General features: G+C 42.4%; 2 protein-coding genes across 2 annotated transcripts; both read left to right on the forward strand.

Annotated features, from left to right (window-relative positions):
• Positions 1 to 22: 22 nt before the first annotated feature.
• On the forward strand, positions 23 to 9,232 carry uba2 (ubiquitin-like modifier activating enzyme 2). Its single transcript, XM_061076160.1, has 17 exons — positions 23 to 255; positions 2,240 to 2,323; positions 2,485 to 2,555; positions 2,675 to 2,739; positions 2,839 to 2,939; positions 3,087 to 3,208; positions 3,337 to 3,404; positions 3,548 to 3,669; positions 4,130 to 4,229; positions 4,583 to 4,734; positions 4,935 to 5,028; positions 5,159 to 5,271; positions 5,492 to 5,647; positions 5,909 to 6,005; positions 6,361 to 6,466; positions 6,574 to 6,716; positions 8,155 to 9,232. The coding sequence occupies exons 1-17, from the start codon at positions 115 to 117 to the stop codon at positions 8,370 to 8,372; spliced, it is 1,953 nt and encodes a 650-aa protein (XP_060932143.1). The 5' UTR covers positions 23 to 114; the 3' UTR covers positions 8,373 to 9,232.
• A 1,236-nt stretch (positions 9,233 to 10,468) lies between these two features.
• Positions 10,469 to 22,897, forward strand: ca5a (carbonic anhydrase Va). The gene is made up of 7 exons (XM_061075834.1): positions 10,469 to 11,373; positions 15,266 to 15,463; positions 16,479 to 16,597; positions 18,572 to 18,667; positions 18,789 to 18,851; positions 19,856 to 20,014; positions 21,861 to 22,897. Exons 1-7 carry the CDS (start codon positions 11,205 to 11,207, stop codon positions 22,029 to 22,031), a joined length of 975 nt encoding a protein of 324 aa, XP_060931817.1. The 5' UTR covers positions 10,469 to 11,204; the 3' UTR covers positions 22,032 to 22,897.
• The last annotated feature ends 212 nt before the right edge of the window (positions 22,898 to 23,109 follow it).

Here is a 23,109-nt window from a genome sequence, read left to right on the forward strand (position 1 = left end):
GAGAAGAAGAAAACACGGAAGTGGTCGTGAGGTTTCTTCCAGGAGAAGCTAGCTGTTAGCCTGTTAGCATCCCGGTGTCGCAGCCTCCTCTTGTGTGTCTCCAGCCGAAGCGACATGGTCCAACTGGTGGGTTCCCTCCGGCGGGAGCTGGCGGACTCGCTGGCCAGCTGCAAGGTGCTGGTGGTGGGAGCGGGAGGAATCGGCTGCGAGCTGCTGAAGAACCTCGTCCTCACCGGCTTCAAGAACATCGAAGTGGTCCGTTTCTCTGTGTGTGTGTGTGTGTGTGTGTGCTAGCCGGTTAGCTAGCTAGCCATCATGCTAGCTCTTTGTGCTGCACCGGAGCTGTGCGGGCTCCGACTAATTCCTGAGCCGTGGCGTTGAAAAGCAGTTAAATACACAGTGTGTGTCCGGGTCCCGGGGGGGTTGTGTGTGTCTTTGCATCGTTGTGTAGACGGAGCCCGACATTATGGGATTAAAACAGTTGTAGCGAAGCGTTTGGCGCCATTAACACCGCGAAGTTAGCCTGGTAACTTCTTTGTGTTGTGACTGTTAGCCGGCTCCATGCTAACACTCCTCATCACACACTTACTTCATCAAACACTGAAGGCACAGTATTCTGATGGGAAGTTTAATGAGATTTACTCGCTGGTTTTCATGGTGATCAGTGACCTGTTCAATCTGAGCTGTCACTGGGAGTCGGGCTCTGGTTCCTGAAAGTCACTGGTGAACTGGTCAATGCTTTATATTGAAAACCAACAGGAAAGAGTTGATTTGTATATCCTGTGGAACATCATCTTTAGGAGTTTAAGGGGGCAGAGGATCAATTAACCTCCAGTCAATTAACGATGCAATTAACACACAGTTTCATGTCAGGGAACTTGTAATTAGGTGACAAGCAGCATCAACACAAGAGTCGTAACAAAAGTCAGATATTAAAACCTCTCATATTCAATAATCTTATATACACACCCACTAAAGTACATCATGGAGTAAGAGGCAGAAAAATAGAATAATAAATCCTTTGTTGAAATAGATTTAAATATAGAAGCCCAACTGGGAGTCGGGCTCTGGTTCCTGAAAGTCACTGGTGAACTGGTCAATGCTTTATATTGAAAACCAACAGGAAAGAGTTGATTTATATCCTGTGGAACATCTTCTATAGGAGTTTAAGGGGGCAGATGATCAATTAACCTCCAGTCAATTAACGATGCAATTAACACACAATAACCACTAGTTTCATGTCAGGGAACTTGTAATTAAGTGACAAGCATCATCTACACAAGAGTCGTAACAAAAGTCAGATATTAAAACCTCTCATATTCAATAATCTTATATACACATGCACTCAAGTACATCATGGAGTAAGAGGCAGACAAATAGAATAATAAATCCTTTGTTCAAAAAGATTAAAAATATAGAAGACACTACTACCTCTAAGGCAATAACTGATTTTAATATTTGATTATGTAACCTGTAACTTATATCTTAATGACTTTTTATGATCTGTATTTTATATTTATAGTTATTTACCCTTTTTCCTGCTTTCTGTTATATATGAAGTGTCGTTGACCTTGGTTTAAAGTGCTCTACTCACACTTTGTATTATTAGAATAATAAGCAGCTCTGACCTACTGGATTTAAAATTCAGACACGCACGATAAAAATAAATGTGCTTATTGACCCTTATTATAAACCTACTGAGGGACCTGCAGTGCTGGAATCAGAAGTTCAGCTTCTGCACACATGCTTTTCTGGAATCTGACTTTTCAGTCTCATGTGAAAAGAGGAACTTAAAAAGACAATAGCAGGAGAATGAAAAAGGAAAAGAGAGAAGTGGCCTCAGGACACTTTGTAGTTGATTTATTTTTAAATGTGCAATGAACCTGAAAAGAGTTCTAGCGAAGAGTGATGAGTTGCTTGTGAACTTTAACAGTAGAGATGAGTTATTATTACTTATTTGGACAAAGGGTTTCTCTCACAACGACGACCTTCACTTGTTATGGGCTCAAATCTTTATAACCTTGAAGTCTAAATAAAAGCCGCTGTCCTCTTGAGACTATTTTGGAATCTGGGAATTAAGCATTTACAGGAGCAGACATTCATGTTGTAATTTGTACAAAACATATCCCCATTTGGTGAAGTTGCATTTGCGTGAGTGACAATTTGACAGCTCTTGGCTGTTAAGTATATTACATTACATGTAAACCTGACTGGCGGCACAACTCTTGTCTTTTGGCAGATTGACTTGGACACCATCGATGTCAGCAACTTGAATCGACAGTTCCTCTTTCAGAAGAAGCATGTCGGCAAGTCTAAAGCTCAGGTATGTAAACACCGGGAACCAGACGGCTGCCTGCGGTGGTTTTAAATCTGGTTTGAACAGAGACTGTTATGTAAAGCATTTTGTAATCCCTGTGTTTTTCATGACACTAAATCTTTTTCTCTGCCCCAATCGTTCACTTTATTTCTGTTTGTTTTTTGCAGGTGGCGAAGGAGAGCGCCCTGCAGTTCTGTCCCAGTGCCAATATCGTTGCCTACCACGACAGCGTCATGAAGTCAGTTTCTTTCTTATCTGTCCCTTTTTTACTGATTTAAGTAATTGAATCATTTTCATTTCTACTTTCAAAGTGATGGACGCTCATTTGATCGATGATTTTTGTTTTGTTTTGAACAGCGCTGACTACAACACAGAGTTTTTCAGGAAGTTCATTCTGGTGATGAATGCTCTGGATAACAGAGGTAACATCGTCGGACCTTAAAGAATTTTACATCTTTTATTTCTTTTACCTGCCAACAATCTGAATAATGAGGAATATGAAACCCCTTTTGTCTCCGTAGCGGCTCGTAACCATGTGAACAGGATGTGTTTGGCAGCTGATATCCCTTTGATAGAGAGCGGCACAGCAGGTTACCTCGGACAAGTCACTGTCATCAAGAAGGTAGGACATGCACTTCCTAATTAAGATAAAAATCCACTGAATTACTATCCTATCCTGAATAGAAGATATCAGGAAGACAGTGAATATCTCATGTTCACTTGTCCATTTCCCTAATGTTTTATTCCCCTTCCATGATTCCTTCCCCAGGGAATGACCGAGTGCTACGAGTGCCAGCCTAAGCCGACCCAGAAGACTTTCCCAGGTTGCACCATAAGAAACACGCCGTCCGAGCCCATCCACTGCATCGTCTGGGCCAAGTATCTCTTCAAGTAAGGCACCACTAAGTTCTATTTGTTAAAGTAGAATGTATGTGATTGACATTAGAATACCAATATTTTTAAAAAAAATAGAGGTCAATACACAGCTAATGGTCCTTTTCCATTGTCTGTCCACGCAGTCAGCTGTTTGGAGAAGAGGATGCAGATCAAGAGGTGTCACCTGACACAGCCGACCCAGAGGCTGCATGTGAGTGACATTACATCCCTTTCACGATGTTGTATATCCTCAGCTCTTATCTTCACTTTGTTTGAGACAGAAATTGAAGATCGCATTATCGGTAGAAATGTTTGCTCATCCTACGTTGTGTGAAACTTGTGTCCTGTTCACAGGGAAACCAGAGGAGACTGCAGCTCGTGCCACAGCGTCTGAAAAGGACGGGGACATCAAGCGTGTTTCCACCAAGGAATGGGCCCGTTCCACTGGGTACGACCCCGTCAAGCTCTTCAACAAGGTAACAGCCTGATAATTGCACTGGTTGGGCAGCTTCACATGAAGACTTGGAAATTGACTTCATATAAACAATTCTAATTTGTGTGTGACAGATGTAACAAATGCAAACAATACTCTGAAGTTTACAACTCAGACCTGACGAATCTCTTCCATAGATTCTTAGAAAATTGACATGTGTTTTCTTCTGGGACTCTTCACTCTGTCCCCGAAATACAGAATTAAATTAGACACCAAGTGAAATGGTTTTAAAATAAACATTTAAATGAAAATGTATTTGGTTCTTGCTAAATTACCATCGGCTGCAAAAGAGAAGAAAGTAATAACCCTAAGGATCCTTAAAATACATCAGCAGTGGAAGGTTTTCAAATTGTCATAACTTCTTTGCATTTCTAATGTTACATATTTAGTTTATTTCCAAGATAAACAAAACGGTCTCTGTTCTAATTGTCTGTCTTCTCCAGCTTTTTAAGGACGACATCAGTTACCTGCTGACCATGGACAAGCTGTGGAAGAAGAGGAAAGCTCCGACACCTCTGGACTGGCAGCAGCTCGAGAACAGAGGTATGTCTCTGAGACACACTTATGTCAGAGAGTTAAGATTGGTTTTACTGGTTTGACCTGACTGTGTAGGGACAGAAACAATTAAGATGTAAATCCAAGGTCATTAGGTTAAACCAGGCATACACAGGGAAATATGTTGAAAACAACTCAATGCAAAACAAACACTTTATTTATGATATAAATACATATTTATGTGTAGAAAATAATTACTCACAGACACACATGGTTAAAGTTCAAACACTTTTGTTTTCTTCCTCCCTGCTGTCATATGTGTCTCACCAGTGAGTGTTTGTCTTTCTCTTGGCTCAAAGTATTTGTGTCAGTTTGTTCATCTGTGTTTCTGTTTGTCTCAGCGTGTCCTCAGGAGGAGATTCCAGCTTCAGGCTTGAAGGACCAGCAGGTTCTGGGAGTTTGGGGGAACTGCCAGCTGTTCAAGCACAGCGTGGAGACTCTGCGCTCACAGCTGAAGGAGAAGGAAGCAGGAGCCGAGCTGGTCTGGGACAAGGTAACACACCAACACAAACTAACTAACTGGAGTGACACAGAGAATTGTGTAGATCTGTCTCTCAGGGGTTCAGGAGAAAAGAAACGGAATTTGTTGATCATTTCTTTCTAGAGGATACACAACCATAGTGAAATGTCAGTGACTTGCTTACATGTTGTGTACGTCTCATGTTTGATGCCTTTACTGTCTCCTCTTGTCAGGACGACCCTCCGGCCATGGACTTTGTCACTTCAGCAGCAAACCTTCGTATGCACATCTTCAGCATGAACACGAAGAGTCGCTTCGATGTCAAATGTAAGTTTCTTTGTCTCATTCAAGTTGTGAATCCTCTGAATTAGTTTGAGTTATCTCACGACCATGACACACTCTGATAAATGTCTCTGATGATCGAAGGTTAATAGATTTATTTGTTGTTTTCTTTCAGCCATGGCGGGAAACATCATCCCAGCTATAGCCACAACCAACGCGATCATTGCTGGACTCATCGTACTGGAGGGGCTCAAGATCCTGTCGGGGGAAATAGAATCCTGTCGCACGGTGAGTTCAGTGACTGGAACTGATTCAAATAAACCAGAAACTGGTTTTTAGTCAACTGGCAAGAGTTGTGGCGATTTTGTCAAAGAAAATGATTATGAAAATGGTGAATCTTGCATCTTCTCTGTAAAGTTATGATATGGAATGTATTTTGTGATCAAGCATAATATACTTTTGTCCCACCATCACCTCAAAACATCTCCTTTATTTGCCTCATCTCCAGATCTTCCTGAACAAATGTCCCAGCCTCAGAAAGAAGCTGCTGGTCCCGTGTATCCTGGATCCGCCGAGCGCCAACTGTTACGTCTGCGCCAGCAAACCTGAAGTCACAGTGAAACTCAACGTCCACAAAACCATGGTCCTCTCTCTGCAGGACAGGGTAACGTGATGATCTGCATTTCTTACGTACAACAACCTGAACCCTGAGCATAAAAACTCTCATAAAGCTGCACCGTTGTATTTAATCTCCATCCTTAGATTGGATGATAGTTTATTTCTGGAGTAAAAAGCAATTCTATAACCCAAGGAACCTGAGAAAATCCTGTGTTTCATGCACCATATAAAACTTAAACACATTACATTGTTGTTGCTGGGGTCTGTTGCCTTGTTGTGGGTCTAAGGTTTTTGTGTATGTGCTCAGATCCTGAAGGAACGGTTCGGCATGGTGGCTCCAGACGTTCAGATAGAAGATGGAAAAGGGACGATCCTCATCTCCTCCGAGGAAGGAGAGACAGAAAGTGAGAATAAATGGAATAAAGACAATTAAAGTCTTAAATATAATCTAAAGAATGTTTACGATGTTTACTTTTACTCTTATTTGTCACATGTTATTGCTAAACACAAATTAATCTGAGAAAATAAGAAAATAAATGTTAAACACGGGAGTTAAATATCTGTCATTGTTGGTGATGGAGTCATTTGGTCAGCAGGGGGCGCTCTGACAGCTTCTATGAACCAGACTACAACTTAACGCTCCTACTGGCTGCTCAGTTCAGAAGTGGAAATAAATACCAGCTTCTCCTCACATGTGTTGTACTACAATTGCTTCACTTGTTGTTGGGCGAGTGTGTAACTCTCATCCTGTCCTAACAGCCAACAACAGCAAGTTTCTCGCTGACTTTGGGATCCGTAACGGCAGCCGCCTGCAAGTGGATGACTTCCTTCAGGACTACACCCTCCTCGTCAACGTCCTGCACACGTATGTGGATCTGAACACGAAAGTCTCCATGTATCATGTTTGAACTGATGCTAGTCCAGTGAGTAAAGCTAAACATGTTATGTGGTCTTGTCTCGCTCTGTTTGCAGCGAGGACCTAGAGCGAGATGTGGAATTTGAGGTTGTAGGTGAAGCTCCAGACAAAGCCCCGCCCCCTCAGAGCAGCCAGAAGGATGATAACAACATCACCAACGGCAACAAGGACTCCGCCCAGCCGTCCACTTCCTCGAAAGGTGAGCAGGAAGGAAGGAACATGATGATTTTTTCCTAGGAGTTAAATCACAGAGATAATGATGGTCTGATTGAGAGAGGGGGGGGGGATGAGCAGGGATGAGCAGAACGTCCTGTTCTGTGTTTTTACTGGACTCAGTCATTTGTAGTGAGGTCGGTTTCCTCAGTATCGTGTGAAACACTCGACTGAACTGACTCGTCTCTCAGGTTCAACGTGTTTTTTCAGTCGTTATTGTTCCACGTTCACCACAACCTCTCCCATGTCAAAGGAGGAGCAGCAGTTAAGTCCTTCAGATCAGACGCTCTCTACCTCTAAAGCAGGAATGTGGTCAGACAGACGTTAACTGTACATGTGAGGAGCAACTGTAGAAGAATAAACTTGAAGTGTCATTCAACTCAAATATCTGCAGTAACTTGCTCAGGGACGTTATCTGAATCAAATACATGCAAGAGCACATTTGTGTTGGAGGACTTTCAAAAGGGACATCTAATCTTTGGAAAGTTTCACTCCATCCTATGATTAAATCTTCTGTTTTGTTATCACTCCAGGGTTCTACAGGATTTGACTGTGTGATCAGTTCTTTAATTCAGATCTTTTTTCCTCTTGTTTGTTTATAACACAACTGTTTTCAATCAGCCTCCTCTTAATGCAAATGCAGTTTTAAATGAATTGTTTTAAGTTGCTTCGTGGAAAATCTCGATCTACATTGATCCGACCAGGGGCCAAAAACATACTGGTATTTTAAATGTTTGAAACTGAACAATAACAGTGACAATGGCAGAAGTTAAAACCAGAGATTATCTTGTGACGTGATCACTTCAGTCAGAAAGATAGATTCTCATCATGTTGACATTCCAAGTATTCAGTCACCATTACAGGACTAGAAGGTCGCTCAGTGAGCACATAGCTCACTTATCTCCAGACGTCCTGGATCTGCTTCACGTCTGCTGACAAACAAAACCATGAAAACATAACCTCCTTGGTGGAGGTAAATGTTACCTTAGCCACGCCCATCTTTGAACTCTGCCTTCATTTTTCATCTCAACTCAACACCTGTAAAGTTTTGTGACTCTCGTTCCCGGTTGCGACACAAACAAACAGAACACACAGTTCTCAGAATCACCTTCTGTGGAAGTTTCCACTCCAGGTCTCACGTGATAAAAATAGTACTGGCCCCAGTGTTGTAACTGGTAATAAAAATACATTCATAACAAGTAGTGTCACCTGCATGTCTACATATGTTCTTCTTTCTTTTTTCTTACCACTGGTTAGTGAAGATTCACCAGAAACCATAGATCTGTATTTAAATCAGATTTGGTCACATTGTCCATTTCTTATTTATTTTACTTATTATTTATTCAAAAGTTCCATCTCCTTGTCTTGAGTACAAACTGCATCAGCTTCTCCTGAACCTGAACCTGAACCTTGGCGTCTTTCAGCTCCAGCAGCGGACTCCGAGGACGACCTCATGATCGTGGACTCCGACGAGGAGGAACCGGTTTCCTCCAGTTCTGCGACGACGCCGAGCGGCACCAAGAGGAAGCACCCGGACGCAGAAACCGGCGAGATGTCCACCAAGCGCAAGAGGACGGAGCAGAAGAGCGCCGCCGCTGCCAACGCCAACGACTCCGACGACGACATCATCGCTCTGGACTAGCCCCTCCCCCCCCTGTTGTCTTCTGAAGGACTTAGAACTCTTTGGACGTTTGTCGTTTTGGACAGTAGGCTTAAAATAAAACCACCTGTTTTATGAAGAACAATCTACTGCCCTGCTCACTCTCTCCTCCCCAGCTCTGTGTGTTTGTGATTTCATATTCCCTCGGCTGTAAATAGATTCTACACTTTAAAAAAAAAAACGTTTTGAAAATTTACATGCAACTTCTTATTTTGTATTCATTCCTCGTCCCTATAAACGGCTTCTCTTGATGATAAAAACAAGTGGATTTTTTTGTATTTTTTTTTTTTTATAAACGTACTGTATTTCTCATGCTACACAAGTCAGGGTGTGCTTTGTGCATTTAAAACCAAATCATGTAGTGTTGATCTCAGTTTGTTGTGAAGGGACAGTAGGAGGCCGACAGACCCAGGAGTCTGCAGATTGTTAATTAAGCTCAGTAGGTTGCTGCTGCTGCTGATGTCTGTGAACTGGTCAGTTAATCACAGGGGAGATGGGCCTGGTTGTCCCAGTTTGTGACCACAGAGCAGCAGCACAGTGGAGTCTCTTCAGAGTCTCCCACTAAGCACAAGAAGCTTAGATCCAGGCTCGTAGTAGTTTAATGTTAACGTGTGACCTTTTGATTTGTGAGGTCGCAGTTTGTGATATGACAAGTTAAAGACTGAACCAGAGATGGAGTAGACTCATAGTTTCATTCTGCTGCAGGTAAACTGGACTCAAGACTAACACCCTGTGTCTGTGTCCATAATTTCATATTTCATTTGTGATCTGTTCTCGAAATGGCCTGAAAGAGCCTGATGGACCAATTTGGTGATGACAATAAATTCAACAATGCAGAGACATCTGGTTTTGTCTTCGTGTTTGTTCAAACTTCTTGGGAATCTAATCATTTTTGCACATAGAATATATTACATCATCGAATTTTAAAAATCTAGAATTACACTCAGTAGAATGTTAATTTAGAGTATGACCCAAAAGTTGCTTAAATTATATCAGGCTACAGCAAACTGCACACTTATCACTAGTAAAAATGTCAGAGTTAAAATTTCTGGATCCATCCCTTTCTCCAGATCAAAGCCAAAATGTAATGAGTTCTTTAGCAAACTGTGCCAACTCATTGATTTTAGTCTGGTATCTTAATATGTCAAATTAATTTCCATCAAGCACAAAAGACCTTTCTCACAACGTTAAAAATGTTTCAGGATTCATCTCTTTGTCCGGATCAAAGCCAAAATGTACAGAGTTCTTCCTTGACCTGTGTTCAAACCTTACACCAAGTTTCATGGAAACTCCTTTGGTAGTTTTTGTTAAATCCGGCTGACAAACTGCTGAAATCAATACGTTCCTTGGTAAAAAAAAAGTTAATTGCACAGAAAATATGTCAAAGTTCAGGAACTGATGTGAAGTAAACAAACTAAACACGTGTTTGTCTGTCGGAGTCGTCATCCGCAGACAAGTCTGTTTTCCTGGTGTTTGATAAATACTCAGTGTTCAGAGATAAAAGTCTGACTGACGTGTGGAACGTGATGCAACTCTACTACACACACACACAAACACACACACACATACACACAAACACACAACCACTTTACCATAAACAAGCTTTTAAAACTCGCTTAATTAAATGATTCTTATCTGTTTCCTGTTGGATCAGTCAAAGTACACAAGGTTTAGAGATACACAAATTACACTTATTCATATAAAGCATATATTTCCTGTATATGCTTTATCTCTGTATCTAATCTTTCATCACTGAGGATATATAAATAAATAAAAATCAGTTTGAAGTTCCTTTTCTATCTTAATGTTTCTGACCCATCATCATAAAACTGCTTTGATCTGTTTCCTGTAGTTTTCCTTCAATGTTTTGAAAGGTAATAAAGTTCATTACTGTTTTTATTATTGTTGTTTTCAGGTTGAACCCACTTTGATGAAAAGTGTTTCCTCTCTGTCGTCATCACTGGGGCAACCGCCCCTCAGAGCAGCTCTCTGATTGGTCAGGAGGACAGACACCCCCCCCCCCCCCCTGTCTCTTTCCAGCCTGCACCATAAACACTTTTCATTAGGGTCTGATTTAGGACTAAGTCTCAGTGTCTCTGTGTGTCTCTGGTCCCTGTCTGTCTATCTGACTCTGGTCTGTCTGTCTAGTCTCTGTCTCGGGTCTGTCTCTCTGGTCCTGTCTGTCTCTATCTGTCTCTCTCTCTCTGGTCTGTTACTCTGGTCTGTCTCTGTCTCTCTCTTTGATTTGTCTCTCTCTCTCTGGTCCCTGTCTGTCTCTCTCTGGTCCCTGTCTGTCTCTCTGTCTCTGTGGTCTGTCTCTCTGGTCCCTCTCTCTCTCTCTGGTCCTGTCTGTCTCTATCTGTCTCTCTCTGTGGTCTGTTACTCTGGTCTGTCTTTGATCTCTCTCTCTCTCTTTGATCTCTCTCTCTCTCTTTGATCCCCCTCGCCCCCCCCATGTGTCCAGTCGGACCCTATCTTTCAGGGGACACGTCCCCCGGTGTCTCTCTCTCTCTCTCCGTCATGCTTTGAACCAGTGTAAACACAAACCAGTGCGTTCGCTCCGCCTCCTCCAGTCCGGCGGTGGGAGGGTTCAGACCTGCGGGGGAGCGGGAGCTCGGAGACGGCTGCTGGTGGTGGAACGAGCCGCTGGTTCCGGAGCTCACTTCAACCGGAGAGTCTTTAAAAAGGAGCTAGCTGTTAGCTGCTAGCTGTTAGCCGCTAGCTCGTTAGCTTCGGGCTACAACCACCCAGGGGTCGTGAACGCGCCTGCTCGTCCCCGCCTGCAGTGAGCTTCGTGTCAGTCGGGGATCGAACATGGTGACACTGAGCTCCGTGGTCCGCCCGCTGGTCGCCCAGCTGCACCGGCGGCTCCCCGGGCAGCTGACCCGGAGGATCCACCCTCTCACCGGGGGTCGGACCCGGATCACGCCGGCCAGGAGCTGCAACCTCTCGGCTTGTTCCAGCAAATATGTCCTGTCCCATGGTAAGTGAATGAGATGTTGTTATACGTGCAACCGAGGATAGGACTACACAACTGCTACACACAGAATCAGTGTGTGTGTCTGTGTGTGTGTTTACGTGGGTTTGCACGAGTTGCGGGTCTGATTTAGTGTGTAATCAGCTCATTGTGGGTCAACACAGCTGAGGATCACTTATTGTTGTCAACGGAACAAAACGTGCAGCGAGGAGAAGTGTAAACCCGGGACTGGATCCGGATCATCACTGGATCCGGATCATCACTGGATCCGGATCACAACACGTCCAACTGGCCTCAGCGGACCGGGACCACCGGGACTCCGGGTTTTACAGGCTCGGATCGATCCCTGGACCCGGATCATCACAGGAAGAAGCCCTTTGACCTACATGGAGCCTGAAGGAGAAGAAGAGGACACACGTCAGGGTTTAAAACGCACTAATATCATTTATATATATATTTAATATCACAGAGTTTAATGAGAAATGGAAATGCATTGAAGAGGGACATTACTTCTATTCCCACTCATCACTGGGTGTGATCACCTGAGTGTGTTCAGACCTGAACTGAACTAATGCAACACACACCTTGGTTCTTATAACAACATATTTTAAGTGTGATGGTTCAGTGACTGTGAATAAGGAACATGGCTCTTGCCCAAGGACACTTCGGCATTGGGGGAACTGGGAAGACTGGGATTCATCTGTCTTCTTACGGGACGACCCAGAATCAGAATCAGAATCAGAAGGTGTTTATTGCCAAGTGGGTTTACACCTACCTGGAATTTGCTCTGGTTAACGGTGCATACAATGAACATAGAAACATAAATCAGAATCAGAATCAGAATTCTTTTAATTGCCAAGTATATTTGCACATACAGGAAATTGCCTTGGTGTAGTTGGTGCACATAAATAACAATCAGACATTAAACTATATATATCTAAATATATATATATAAATATACATAAAACAATATAAAATGAAACAATATATACAGTGAGAGAGTTATGGGCACGTACAGTGCGAAGGTGCAGAGATTTTCTGGAAAAAAACACAATAAATACACCACACATAAGAAAAACAATATATATTTACTCACTATTTACTTCTTATTTACTCACTTTTTCTAATATTTATACAAGGTAGCATTTATTTAGACATAAACATATCTATATACAAATATATAAAAGATAAAAGATATAAAAAGTGAAGTAAAAAGGGAACCTGACCTGACTTTCCATGGTTCAAATGAGTGTCAGAATCAGGTCCAGCGAGTTGAAGAGTGAAGCTGAACTGTGGATCAGTTTAAAAAGACTCAGATAGTTATTAAAACACAGAGATTATCTCCAATATTTAGAAGGAAACTTTAATTTAGAATTTGGTGGATTAGCTCCAGCTGCAGCTCTTCTGGTTCAGGAAGCCGAGGATCAGTGCTTTGTGTTTTTTCTCTACATGAAAATCACACTTGGGGCCAGAGCCCAACAGAGTTAATAACTTCCAGTGCCTGCAGAGGGCGCTGCTGCTCAGTAAAATTCACATAGTGTTGCTTTAATTATTTTGTGTCCTTACTGTCTCTGTCACATTCTCACTGTGTCAGTCCTCACTGAGTTTTGTTGGAAAGACATCGGATGAAATATAGGAAATATTACACATCGGAAAACAATAAGTTGCACCCGAGGAGAGGGACACACGAGCCCATCGGACGAGTCGGGACAGTTACCTCACCACACCCACTAACATGAGCCGTGTCCTGTTCCCTGTGTCCCGGCAACCACCGAGTCAACATGGAGGGAAAAACTCCACAAGTGGAAAAAACGCTCCAGTGCTGCAGACGTTATGAATCTTGTTCTGTTCTCCCGGGCGCTGACTGGTCCACGCTTCATGAAAGAGCTTCTGTGTTCACTATGAAGATCCACTAGATGTTAGGTTCTGTGTAAAGTTTCCTCGTTGATGCAGTTTCTACTCTTTACTTTGTAAGATTACTTTTGGGCCTCTTCTTCTCTTTAGGTCTAAAACAGCCGACTCACAGGAAACTGGTGCAGTTTGTTGTGGTTTGAGTAGAAAGTGGTTCCTTCAGTTGAGCTTCACACAGGGAACACAAATCCTGTGGTTGACTCAAATTATGAAATACCAATTGTGACATTGTGTCTTTCTCATGGTTATCTTTGGTTTTATCTGCACAGGCTTTGAGATAAACTGTGTAAAGACTTCACAGTGAACAACTCTTTTTCAATAGGAAATATTCATTCATTCATTCATTATCTTTTTAGGATAGGGTGGCTGGAGCCAATTAGAAAATACCAATTACCAATATTCTACAGATTATACATTTGTGTTGATTGACTGTTCTATTTAACATTACTGTCAGAATATTTTCCAAAGTAAACAGTAATTTATTCGAGTTTTAAATGTGACAGCTACAGATTTCCATTTATATAATATGACACTAACCCAAATCCAGTAAACCACCTAATTATGAAGATAACCTGTTGTGAAAAAGCCTTGTGAGGGAAACTAAAGATTTCAATGTTGTTTAGATGTTTTCATTTTGAATACATTAACATATTACATCCTTATTGTCCATCTATAGTATGAGTTTTAAATTTAAATCTTATCCGCTCTTGTTGCATTTAAGCTTCTACCATTGTGACACATGCTGTGTTACACTGAGTCAGCACTTCCTCCCTCTACCAGCATGTTTATTCATACTTTCCAGAGATGATGGAAACCAGTAGCTTTCCACAAATGCAGCGTCAGACCCACAGTTGAGTTCAGGTTTCGATGCCTCAGACTCAGGCCGGTGTCTCTGGGCTCATTCGTCTCATTCACACTCTCTGATTCTGTCCTGTTGGTTGTCATGTGACACTCGGAGGAGCTGATACTGACACGGCGGCGCTGACATGTCACGAATCAGAATCACCCTCCACAGTTTCCTTGTGAACAGCTTTTGTGAGCGGTTGCTGTTTGTCCGTTCAACAACGGGGTCACGCGGCGAACTCTCCCAGGAGGAGTCGGTGAAATCGGATGAAGATGGAGGTCATCTCCCAGTCAGACCTGTTCGGCTCGGCTCACAGTGGAAACCTAAGGCTCTGTGCTGGATGAATGGAGAAGAAAACAACACAATGAGCTGCTTTTTTAGCCTTTGACAACCTCGCTTGAAATCTGTTTCTCAGCGGGTCGTAGGTCAGGTGGAGAGAAACCTGTTTCAGGTTGAGCTCTCTCTGATTTCAAACGTGGAGTTAATGGTTTTAGTGCTTTGGCCGGATTTCAAAGGTGAAGGGAGAGCTGGAGTTAGGGAGGCAGGGAACACGCGCACAGTTCCAGGTAATTAAAAATCTCCTTTGACGGACGTTGGTCCGAGCTGGCAGCTCGACTGACCAGAGGTCCCGGGCGGATCCCCCCCGCTGCGGAGTGGAGCTGGGGGCGTGCCAGGACATTCCACGTGTCACTTTCTTTACAGCCAGCCCACTCGGCTCTTATTTTGTAATTTCCTTTCAGGAAAAAAAAAAATGTGAGAGGACAAGGAAGGAAGTGCTATTGCTCACTTTTTCATTTAGTTCTTTCAAACAGCTCCAGGAAGGAGGGTTGTGTGCGTCTGTCTCTGTCTGTCTTTTAGAATTCCTTCTCATGAGGCTTCTCTGCTTCTCTCTTTAAAAATGGATTGTTGCAAAATGAAGGAGGCGGCGGAGTACAACATGAAAAGTGGGTATCAGGATATTACCTGTACATGGACAGCAGGAGATCTGTGGGTTAGTAACTTTAAAATCTTATTTTCCTCTTTGATTAACCTCCTTCTCCTTCTCCTCCTCCTCCTCCTCCTCCTCCTCCTCCTCCTCCTCCTCCTCCTCCTCCTCCTCCTCCTCCTCCTCCTCCTCCTCCTCCTCCTCCTCCTCTCCTCCAGTGCATCCCATGTGGCAGGGACCCCTGGCGATACCAGGAGGCGATCGCCAGTCTCCCATCGACATCATCGCACGGAAGAGCGTCCTGGACACCGAGCTGAAGCCTCTGGTCCCCGAATACGACCCAGACACCTGCCAGCAGATCTGGAATAACGGTTACTCCTTCCTGGTGGAGTATGACGACACCACAGACAAGTCCAGTGAGTCGTTCTATGTCCTCTGAGTTTATATTCTCACCCTCTTCTTCAATGAGTCACTGTAGATATCTAGTAAATGGAATATGGTTTGTTCCACAGAAGGTCCTCATTATTCGTTTAGATTTGGAGTTTCCTTTTAAATCTCTTGGTGAAGGGAAATCTCAGGGGAATGTGGGTTTTTTATCTACACAGATTATCTCCTCCCAACCCCCCCCCCCCCCACACTGAAGAGCCTTCAGTCTGTGGGAAAATCCAGTTTATCAGAGCTACGAGTAAAGAACACACACACTGCCATGTAGATCTGATGATCGTCATGTGACCTAAACGTCTCTCCTGACTTCCACATGTGTTTCACAGTCTGTGTCTAAAGAGCTGGTCAGTGTATTATAATGACTGGGATCCACCAAGAGGCTGTAACGTGTTCAAAGTACCACAACTTTTTACTAAAGGTCTTATTTTGATAAAAATTACAAATGTTTTAAAGCTAAATGAAATGTAAGCTACAGAGTTTCCCACTCCAGAGGTGTCACACGTTCCAGGTCGTAGTATTATTAGTCTGGAACTCAGAGGAGAAAAACCGGTTTATAACAGAGAAACGTGGAGAAAGGCAAGAGAACAGGTTAAGTATTATTAACAGTTTAACAATGGAGTGATTGTGTCATGACTGCAGGTATCACCAGAGCAAATTGATGTGTTATCATGGAATGTTGAGTTGTATAGATAGAGAGAAGTCCTTATCTGTTGGTAGCAGTACTGTCGCTGATTAGCTGTTTATTGGAGCAATAGGAAAGTCGTTGTTTTATAGACGACTTCAGCGTCTCACTTTAATATTTCCTGTTCCTGGTTTCTGCCTAAAAAAACTGCTCCTCAGCAAAATCATGTCTTTCCCTCGAGGAGGAAACTCTTTCTAACACAAATGATGACTAGGCAGTTTGAGATTTGACCTGATTCTTCTGGAGAACTGGTTGTGTCATCCTTTTAACAGAATCTTCTTGTGTCTTTTCCTTTTCTGGTGCAGCGCTGAAAGGGGGCCCCCTGAGAGACAAATACAGGCTGTGTCAGTTCCACTTCCACTGGGGGGAGAGCAACGCCTGGGGCTCGGAGCACACCGTGGACAGGAAGCTGTTCCCTGCAGAGGTAACACACCTGTAATGCTGTCACACGGACGCACCAACTTCGACAGGAAACACTTTATGAACATTAAAGCAGGAGTTTCTGGAGGATCGCACAAATATAATTTCATCAATTTCCCAGCACAATTTCAACACTGGAGTATGAAGATATATCAGTTTCAACTCTTAATAGAAGGAAACACCAGTAAAACAATCAGTAACGTTAAAGAGTTCATCTCTGTTACTGTAACCCTTGTTTCCAGGAATAAAAAAATATAATGAACAGGAAGAAGAATATCTAGAACAACAGTTTACCACTTGAGGAACACTTTTATCTGCACAGCTTGTACAAAACAAGAACACTTTTATAGAGTTAAACAATTAAGCTTCATAAAGTTTTATGTCCGTCCTTATCGAAGACTGAGATCCACCCAGTGGAGACTCGGATATATATCGTTTATATGAGGATGATTTCTCCTTTCAAAGATTAACGTCACACCACATTTCCCGGTTTTCTCTGATTGAAGGTGTGTCTGTTACCGTTCTCAGCAGTGACATCACAGTGCACTGACACACTGATAGATAAAGACTCCTTTATTGTCATCACACAGAGTACAACACAATTAGAAGCAATCCAAAAGATCACTTAATACATAACAGACATTCATTATAATTGTATAAACTGTACTACTTAAAGTACAAGTATATAAAAACAAGACAAGATAATTTTAGCTGAATAATGCACTTTGGGTCTTGTACATGTGAGAGTGGAGCATGCAGATGGTAGTTTAAGAATATAATTGGATAAGTATAGTTAGGTTGTGAGTATAGCAGTGAGCAGCTGATGATTTTCTGATGATTCTCCTGTTCGCTGCCTCACGTGGAGACGCATTCAATTGCTTTCTAGTAGCTCTTTTTGTCATGTCCCATTGTTTGAAATGACATAAATCGATTTGGTCGATAAAAACATGAAAATGATTCTTGTTTGAAACTTATCTTTGGTTCAATTCATGCTTTTAAAAGTCCTGACGTCTCTTGTGCTGCGTTAATGTAGCGTGTAAGGTGAAGAGGCGTGGATCTCACAGGTGGCGTTTGTGTATTTTAGGTACCCATGGAACCATTGAATGGAAAAAGACAAACATGTCGAGCTATAGAAAGCAGGTTGTAGAGTGAGAGAAATGCAGTTAGTCCTCTGCTGCGACCTTTCACTTAACCAAATGTTTTCTGAAGGCTTAAAGGAAGAAAGGAGCCGGAGAGGAAAAGGAATCAGTGTTTAAACAGCGTTGACTCAGTCGTGCTTTTGAGTTCTATTCATGTTTCCCTCTTAAAAGGCCTGGAAATCTATAACCAGGTTCTGTGGTGCAGCTGGTTTCTTCTGTTAACTCATAATGTCACGTGTGCCACCTCGTGTTGTTCCTGGAAACACAGGTGTGTGTGTGTGTGTGTGTGTGTGTGTGTGTGTGTGTGTGTGTATATTTGTGTGTGAGAGAGTGTCCTCTACCAAGCCCTTGTCAGTGGTGTTGGGAATGTGCACATGTCATTGTTCTCATCACTCAGTCTTTGTGTGTATGTGTGTGTTTGTGTGTGCGTGTGTGTGTGTCTGCAGTGCATCAGGTTACACTTCTGACTCACATATTTTCCTATATTTGGCGGATGTGTTGATGGATTGAGTTTGTGCTTGTGAGTCTTCAAACCTCTGAATCTGCAACAAGACACGTAATTCAGAAAGTCAGTCAAAGGATGAAAAACTCTTATTTTGAAAAGCAAAGGACAGAAAGGGAGCTAGTGGATCTGGAGGAGAGGAGAAGTCTGCATGGGATCAGGATGGAGACACAGACACACACACACAGAGACACACACACACACACACACACACACACACACACACACACACACACACACACAGAGACACACACACACACACACACACACACACACACACAGACACACACACACACACACATTCATGATAGGTTTCTGATACTGTTTGTGTCCACAGCTCCACTTGGTTCACTGGAACTCTGACAAGTACAGTCTGTTCGAGGAGGCAGTGATGGAGGACAACGGACTGGCTGTGATCGGAGTCTTTCTAAAGGTACACACACACACACACACACAATCTGCTGTGTGTTAGCTGTGTACATCTCATTGTATGGGCTGTATACACAGCTTTGCACTGTGAGTTAAATCCAGATTAGTGTTTAATCCTCCTTTAGGTTGGAAAGAGACATGAGGGTCTGCAGAAGCTGGTCGACGCTCTGCCTGCAATCAGACACAAAGTGAGTTCACACACACACACACACACACACACACACACACACACACACACACACACACACAAAAGCTGACTGTTTGTGCTCAACTCTCAAATATACTCATCCGTCTAGTGACCAATTCAACAGACCCTGATAGAATAAGATCAATAAACATTATTTACATCATATCTAAATTGTTTCTGATTTAAGTTATATTGACAATATCTATTTGATAACTTCCTGCACAGTCTTATCCCTGTTGATTGTTCTCGGAGCTGTTTGAAGGCGACTAACACGAGGTCACAGTTTGTCCTTCGTTTATTTCTCCGATGCCGTTCTGCTTATCACCAATAGTCTGATAAGGTTTGTTTATATCCATGCGACGGTTGTTTAACACTCATTGTGCGACACAACATGTTTTATGATGGCTAGTGATGATTGCGGTGTTGAATCATAGACAATAAAACGCCACAGGAGACGATCCACCCCCCTCCCTGCTGAAAGTCTGTCGTAACTCAAACAGCGTCTGTTGGTTTTCTCATTAAAACACCAGACTGCATTTTGTCAGTTAAGTGCCTCAAACATGCATTTGTCCAAACCGCTGTGTGCGTTGTTAGACAAACACAGCAACGTGTGTGTTATCCCGACTTATTAGTGATGTTTACATTAGATGGCATCATATTTACACAGTCCTATTCAAACCTAAAGTCTTTTATAATACACTGAAGATATGAATTTGTTCATCTATGAAAGGAAAGCTGTTGTTGACCATGTTAAATGAAAAGTTCACCACAGTAATAACAGCTTTGGGGTCAAATCACAATGTGAATATGAACATTTAAATAAGTTAGAAGTTCCTATTAACAATTTACAGCTTTAGTTTAGTGTTTTTCATATCCAAACAAAACTCAAATATAGAATTGTATCAGTCAGTAGTCGTGTTGCTTTATCCCTGAACATGAAACAACGCAGCGTTCAGACAGATTAAGTGACAGCTGTGTGTTGTGTGTGTCTGTGGTCGTCTGCAGGACAGCGTGGTGGAGTTCAACAGGTTCGATCCCAAGTGTCTGTTACCGTCCAACACTGACGACTACTGGACGTATCACGGCTCCCTGACCACGCCCCCTCTGACCGAAGCTGTCAGCTGGATCGTGATGCAGCAGCACATTGAAGTCAGCCACGATCAGGTGTGTGTCTGTGTGTGTGTGTGTGTCTTAACACAATATTCATATGCATCAATATCAAGGTTTGTTAGTTTTCAATATTTGAAGGTTCAGTGTGTAGGATTGAGGTGAAAGGGATCTAACTGCTTCTTTCTGGAGTCATGTCTCACTCGTTGTGTAATCCTGCTGAAACCAGACAGACAAACAAAATGCTGATGAAAACATAACCTAGTTTTCAGAGGTGATTCTCATCCAGATCTGCAGCTCAGTTGTTTTAGCCTCTTTTTAGCTCATAGGTTTAATTTAACTCTCATCAGATCTGGTCTTCAGATGTCAGAGGAAGCTGTTTTTAGAAATACAATCTTAAATAAAACCGAGTGTCTCTGTGTTTGCTGGATTTAAAACCAAGAAACAACTGTTTTCACATTAGATTGTTTTGGTTTAAAAAATATCTGATGATCTGCTGCCTCCAAGTGGCCAAAAGAAAGTGGTGCAGTTATAGTTTGATCAAAATTCCTCAGAACTGGTTCCAGATGAACAACTGGTCCCATTAAGGAGTTTCCATTTGTACAACTGAGCAAACGAGCAGGTCGACATATTTGACTCATGACGTGAAACCAGCAGCGATTACAAAGAAGTGTAATGATTATAACCTGAATCATGATTATAGCCCGGCAGGTAAACACTTACAAGGAACTTGCTTTGATGTTTTGTGAGGACATTCCCTGTGTGCATGTGTGTGAACGGCACTGAGTAGATGTATCACACGTAGGGTTGCAAAATTCCGGGAATATTCAAAGTTGGAAACTTTCCATGGGAATTAACAGGAATATACAGGAATTAACGGGAATATACGGGAATTAATGGGAATAAACTGGAAATGTTGTGGGTAATTTATACTAACTGTATTTACCTTGTCATATACAGACATAAATATAAACATTTTGTTTTGTCATAGGCTGATTTGAGCCCTGAGGAAACTTTGGGCACTTGACTATATGCTTCTGCATCGTTGTGTCATTCTTAACATAGGTCTTTGCATAGTATTTGCAAATGTACACAGCCTTTCCTTCTACATTGGATGGGGTGAAATGTCTCCACACATGAGAGAGTGCACGTGGGATTGTTCTGTAGAATAAGATGAGAAAAAAGTTTGTAAAAAAACACTAATGCAATGCCAGAGATATAAACAGTTAGCCAAACAATTGGAATCGTCTGTAAACATATTTTACAATTGATGGATAAATGAATGGAAATAGTCTAGATGAACAGATGAACAATCCTCAATCAGCATGCTAATATATTTTCCCAGTAATATCATTGAAACTTACCTGACTAGTCCTGCACACTACAGCAGGCCAATATAGCCCTGCTGTAGAGTGAAGCATGCTGGGAGTTATCTGTGCATGTGATGGAAGAATGCACAGTGGAGGGTTCAAACTCAACGTGCAGTGTGTGCTGCATTCCATACATCTTTCAAATAGAGTTTTGAATGAAGTTTTTATTGCTCAGCGTTTAATTTGCGTATTTATTTATTTTTTTTAAATTCCCAAAATTCCTGAGCTAAACTTCCCATGGAAAGTTTCCGGAGAGTTTCTGGAAATTTACCGGAAACTTTCCGCCCCTTTGCAACCCTAATCACACGTATCTCCACCAAGACCCAACAGTCCACCACGTTTAAATTCATTGGATCTGGATTTTTATTTCCAACTACACCAAATTGCAAAGACACATAAATATCAGTTGCCTAAAAACGCCTGATTTCCTCTGGTAACATCCTGTTCCTCTGTCTCCCCCTCTCTTCCTCTCCCTCTCTTCCTCGCTCTCTCTTCCTCTCTCTCTTCCTCTGTCTCCTCCTCCTCTTCCTCAGCTGGCCGTCTTCCGGAGCCTCCTGTTCACCTCGGCTGAGGAGGAAGTGCAGAAGAGCATGGTGAACAACTTCCGTGTGCAGCAGCCTCTGCGGGGTCGCACCGTCCGCTCCTCCTTCAGTCCCTTCCTGCAGGGGGCGCCATCAGCTGAAGACGACCATCACACTCACTGACAATGCTGGACCCAGTACACACACACAGAAACACACACACAGAAACACACACACACACACAGACCTCTGTGAGCAAAATGAAAAATTAGATCTCGAAATCTAATTTTTCCTCCATGAGCAGAAAACCTACTTTTAAAGTTTCACCGGGGAAACTTCCATTTCTTCTTCATGCTGTTCATTGTGTTATTATTACAAACAGTTTAACATGGAGGGTCGAGGGAAACGTCTGTTTTATGGGTAGTTGAGATTCATATTTAGGAGACTTTCAGATTTTTGGGGGTGGGTCAGGGATGGTTACTGTGGGGAAAGTATATAGTTATTAACATGAGTCGTATTTATAAAACATTTACAGTTTATTCAGTTACTGTACATGAGTTTTTATCTGCAGTTTATGAGCTGGAAGGTAAAAAAAAAACAGGAAAGCAGCTGAATCAGCTCTGACGTCCTCGTGGAGATGTTTTTATTTTTCTTCCACGTCAGGACGATGGAGCTGCCGTCAGTTTACATCACGAGATCTTAACAGACGATGGTTTTATTGCCTTGTATCTCTCCAGTCATAACTTATTTCATATGATCAGTTTCTGTTTTTTTACCAGAAATAAGACTTTTATTAACGAGTATCGTTGGTTGCTGGGTTTATCCTCAATCGTACATTATCCAGATGAGCAGAATGTATGTTTTCCACGTCTGTTACAAAGAGATATCGAATTCAGATCATGTGACATTGTTTTTTTTTTACATCATGTTGCTTTCAAACAAGCCTTCGCTTCTCTTCCTACAACCTGTTCAATAAGTTACTAATATGCACAAACATGCCAGGCCGCTGTAGCACATGTACTTTAAGACTCTTAAAAGCAAAATAAGCAGTTCTCTTCTCTTTCTTACAGTAACACTCAGTATCAGAGCCGCTGTGCCTTAAACGTCCTCGGTGTGATTCGCTGGTGTCGGTGTCCGAGCGTGAGCCGAGACCAGTAGGCTGTGGTCCGAGTGCACTGGTTGTTCACAGGCAAGTCCACAGTTCATATCTGCAGATCCATGACCTCGAGCTGGAGGCAGGAGCCTGAGAAGCTCAGTTTGT

The sequence above is a fragment of the Limanda limanda genome, chromosome 8 (assembly GCF_963576545.1).
Source record: "Limanda limanda chromosome 8, fLimLim1.1, whole genome shotgun sequence".
Taxonomy (NCBI): Eukaryota; Metazoa; Chordata; class Actinopteri; order Pleuronectiformes; family Pleuronectidae; genus Limanda; species Limanda limanda.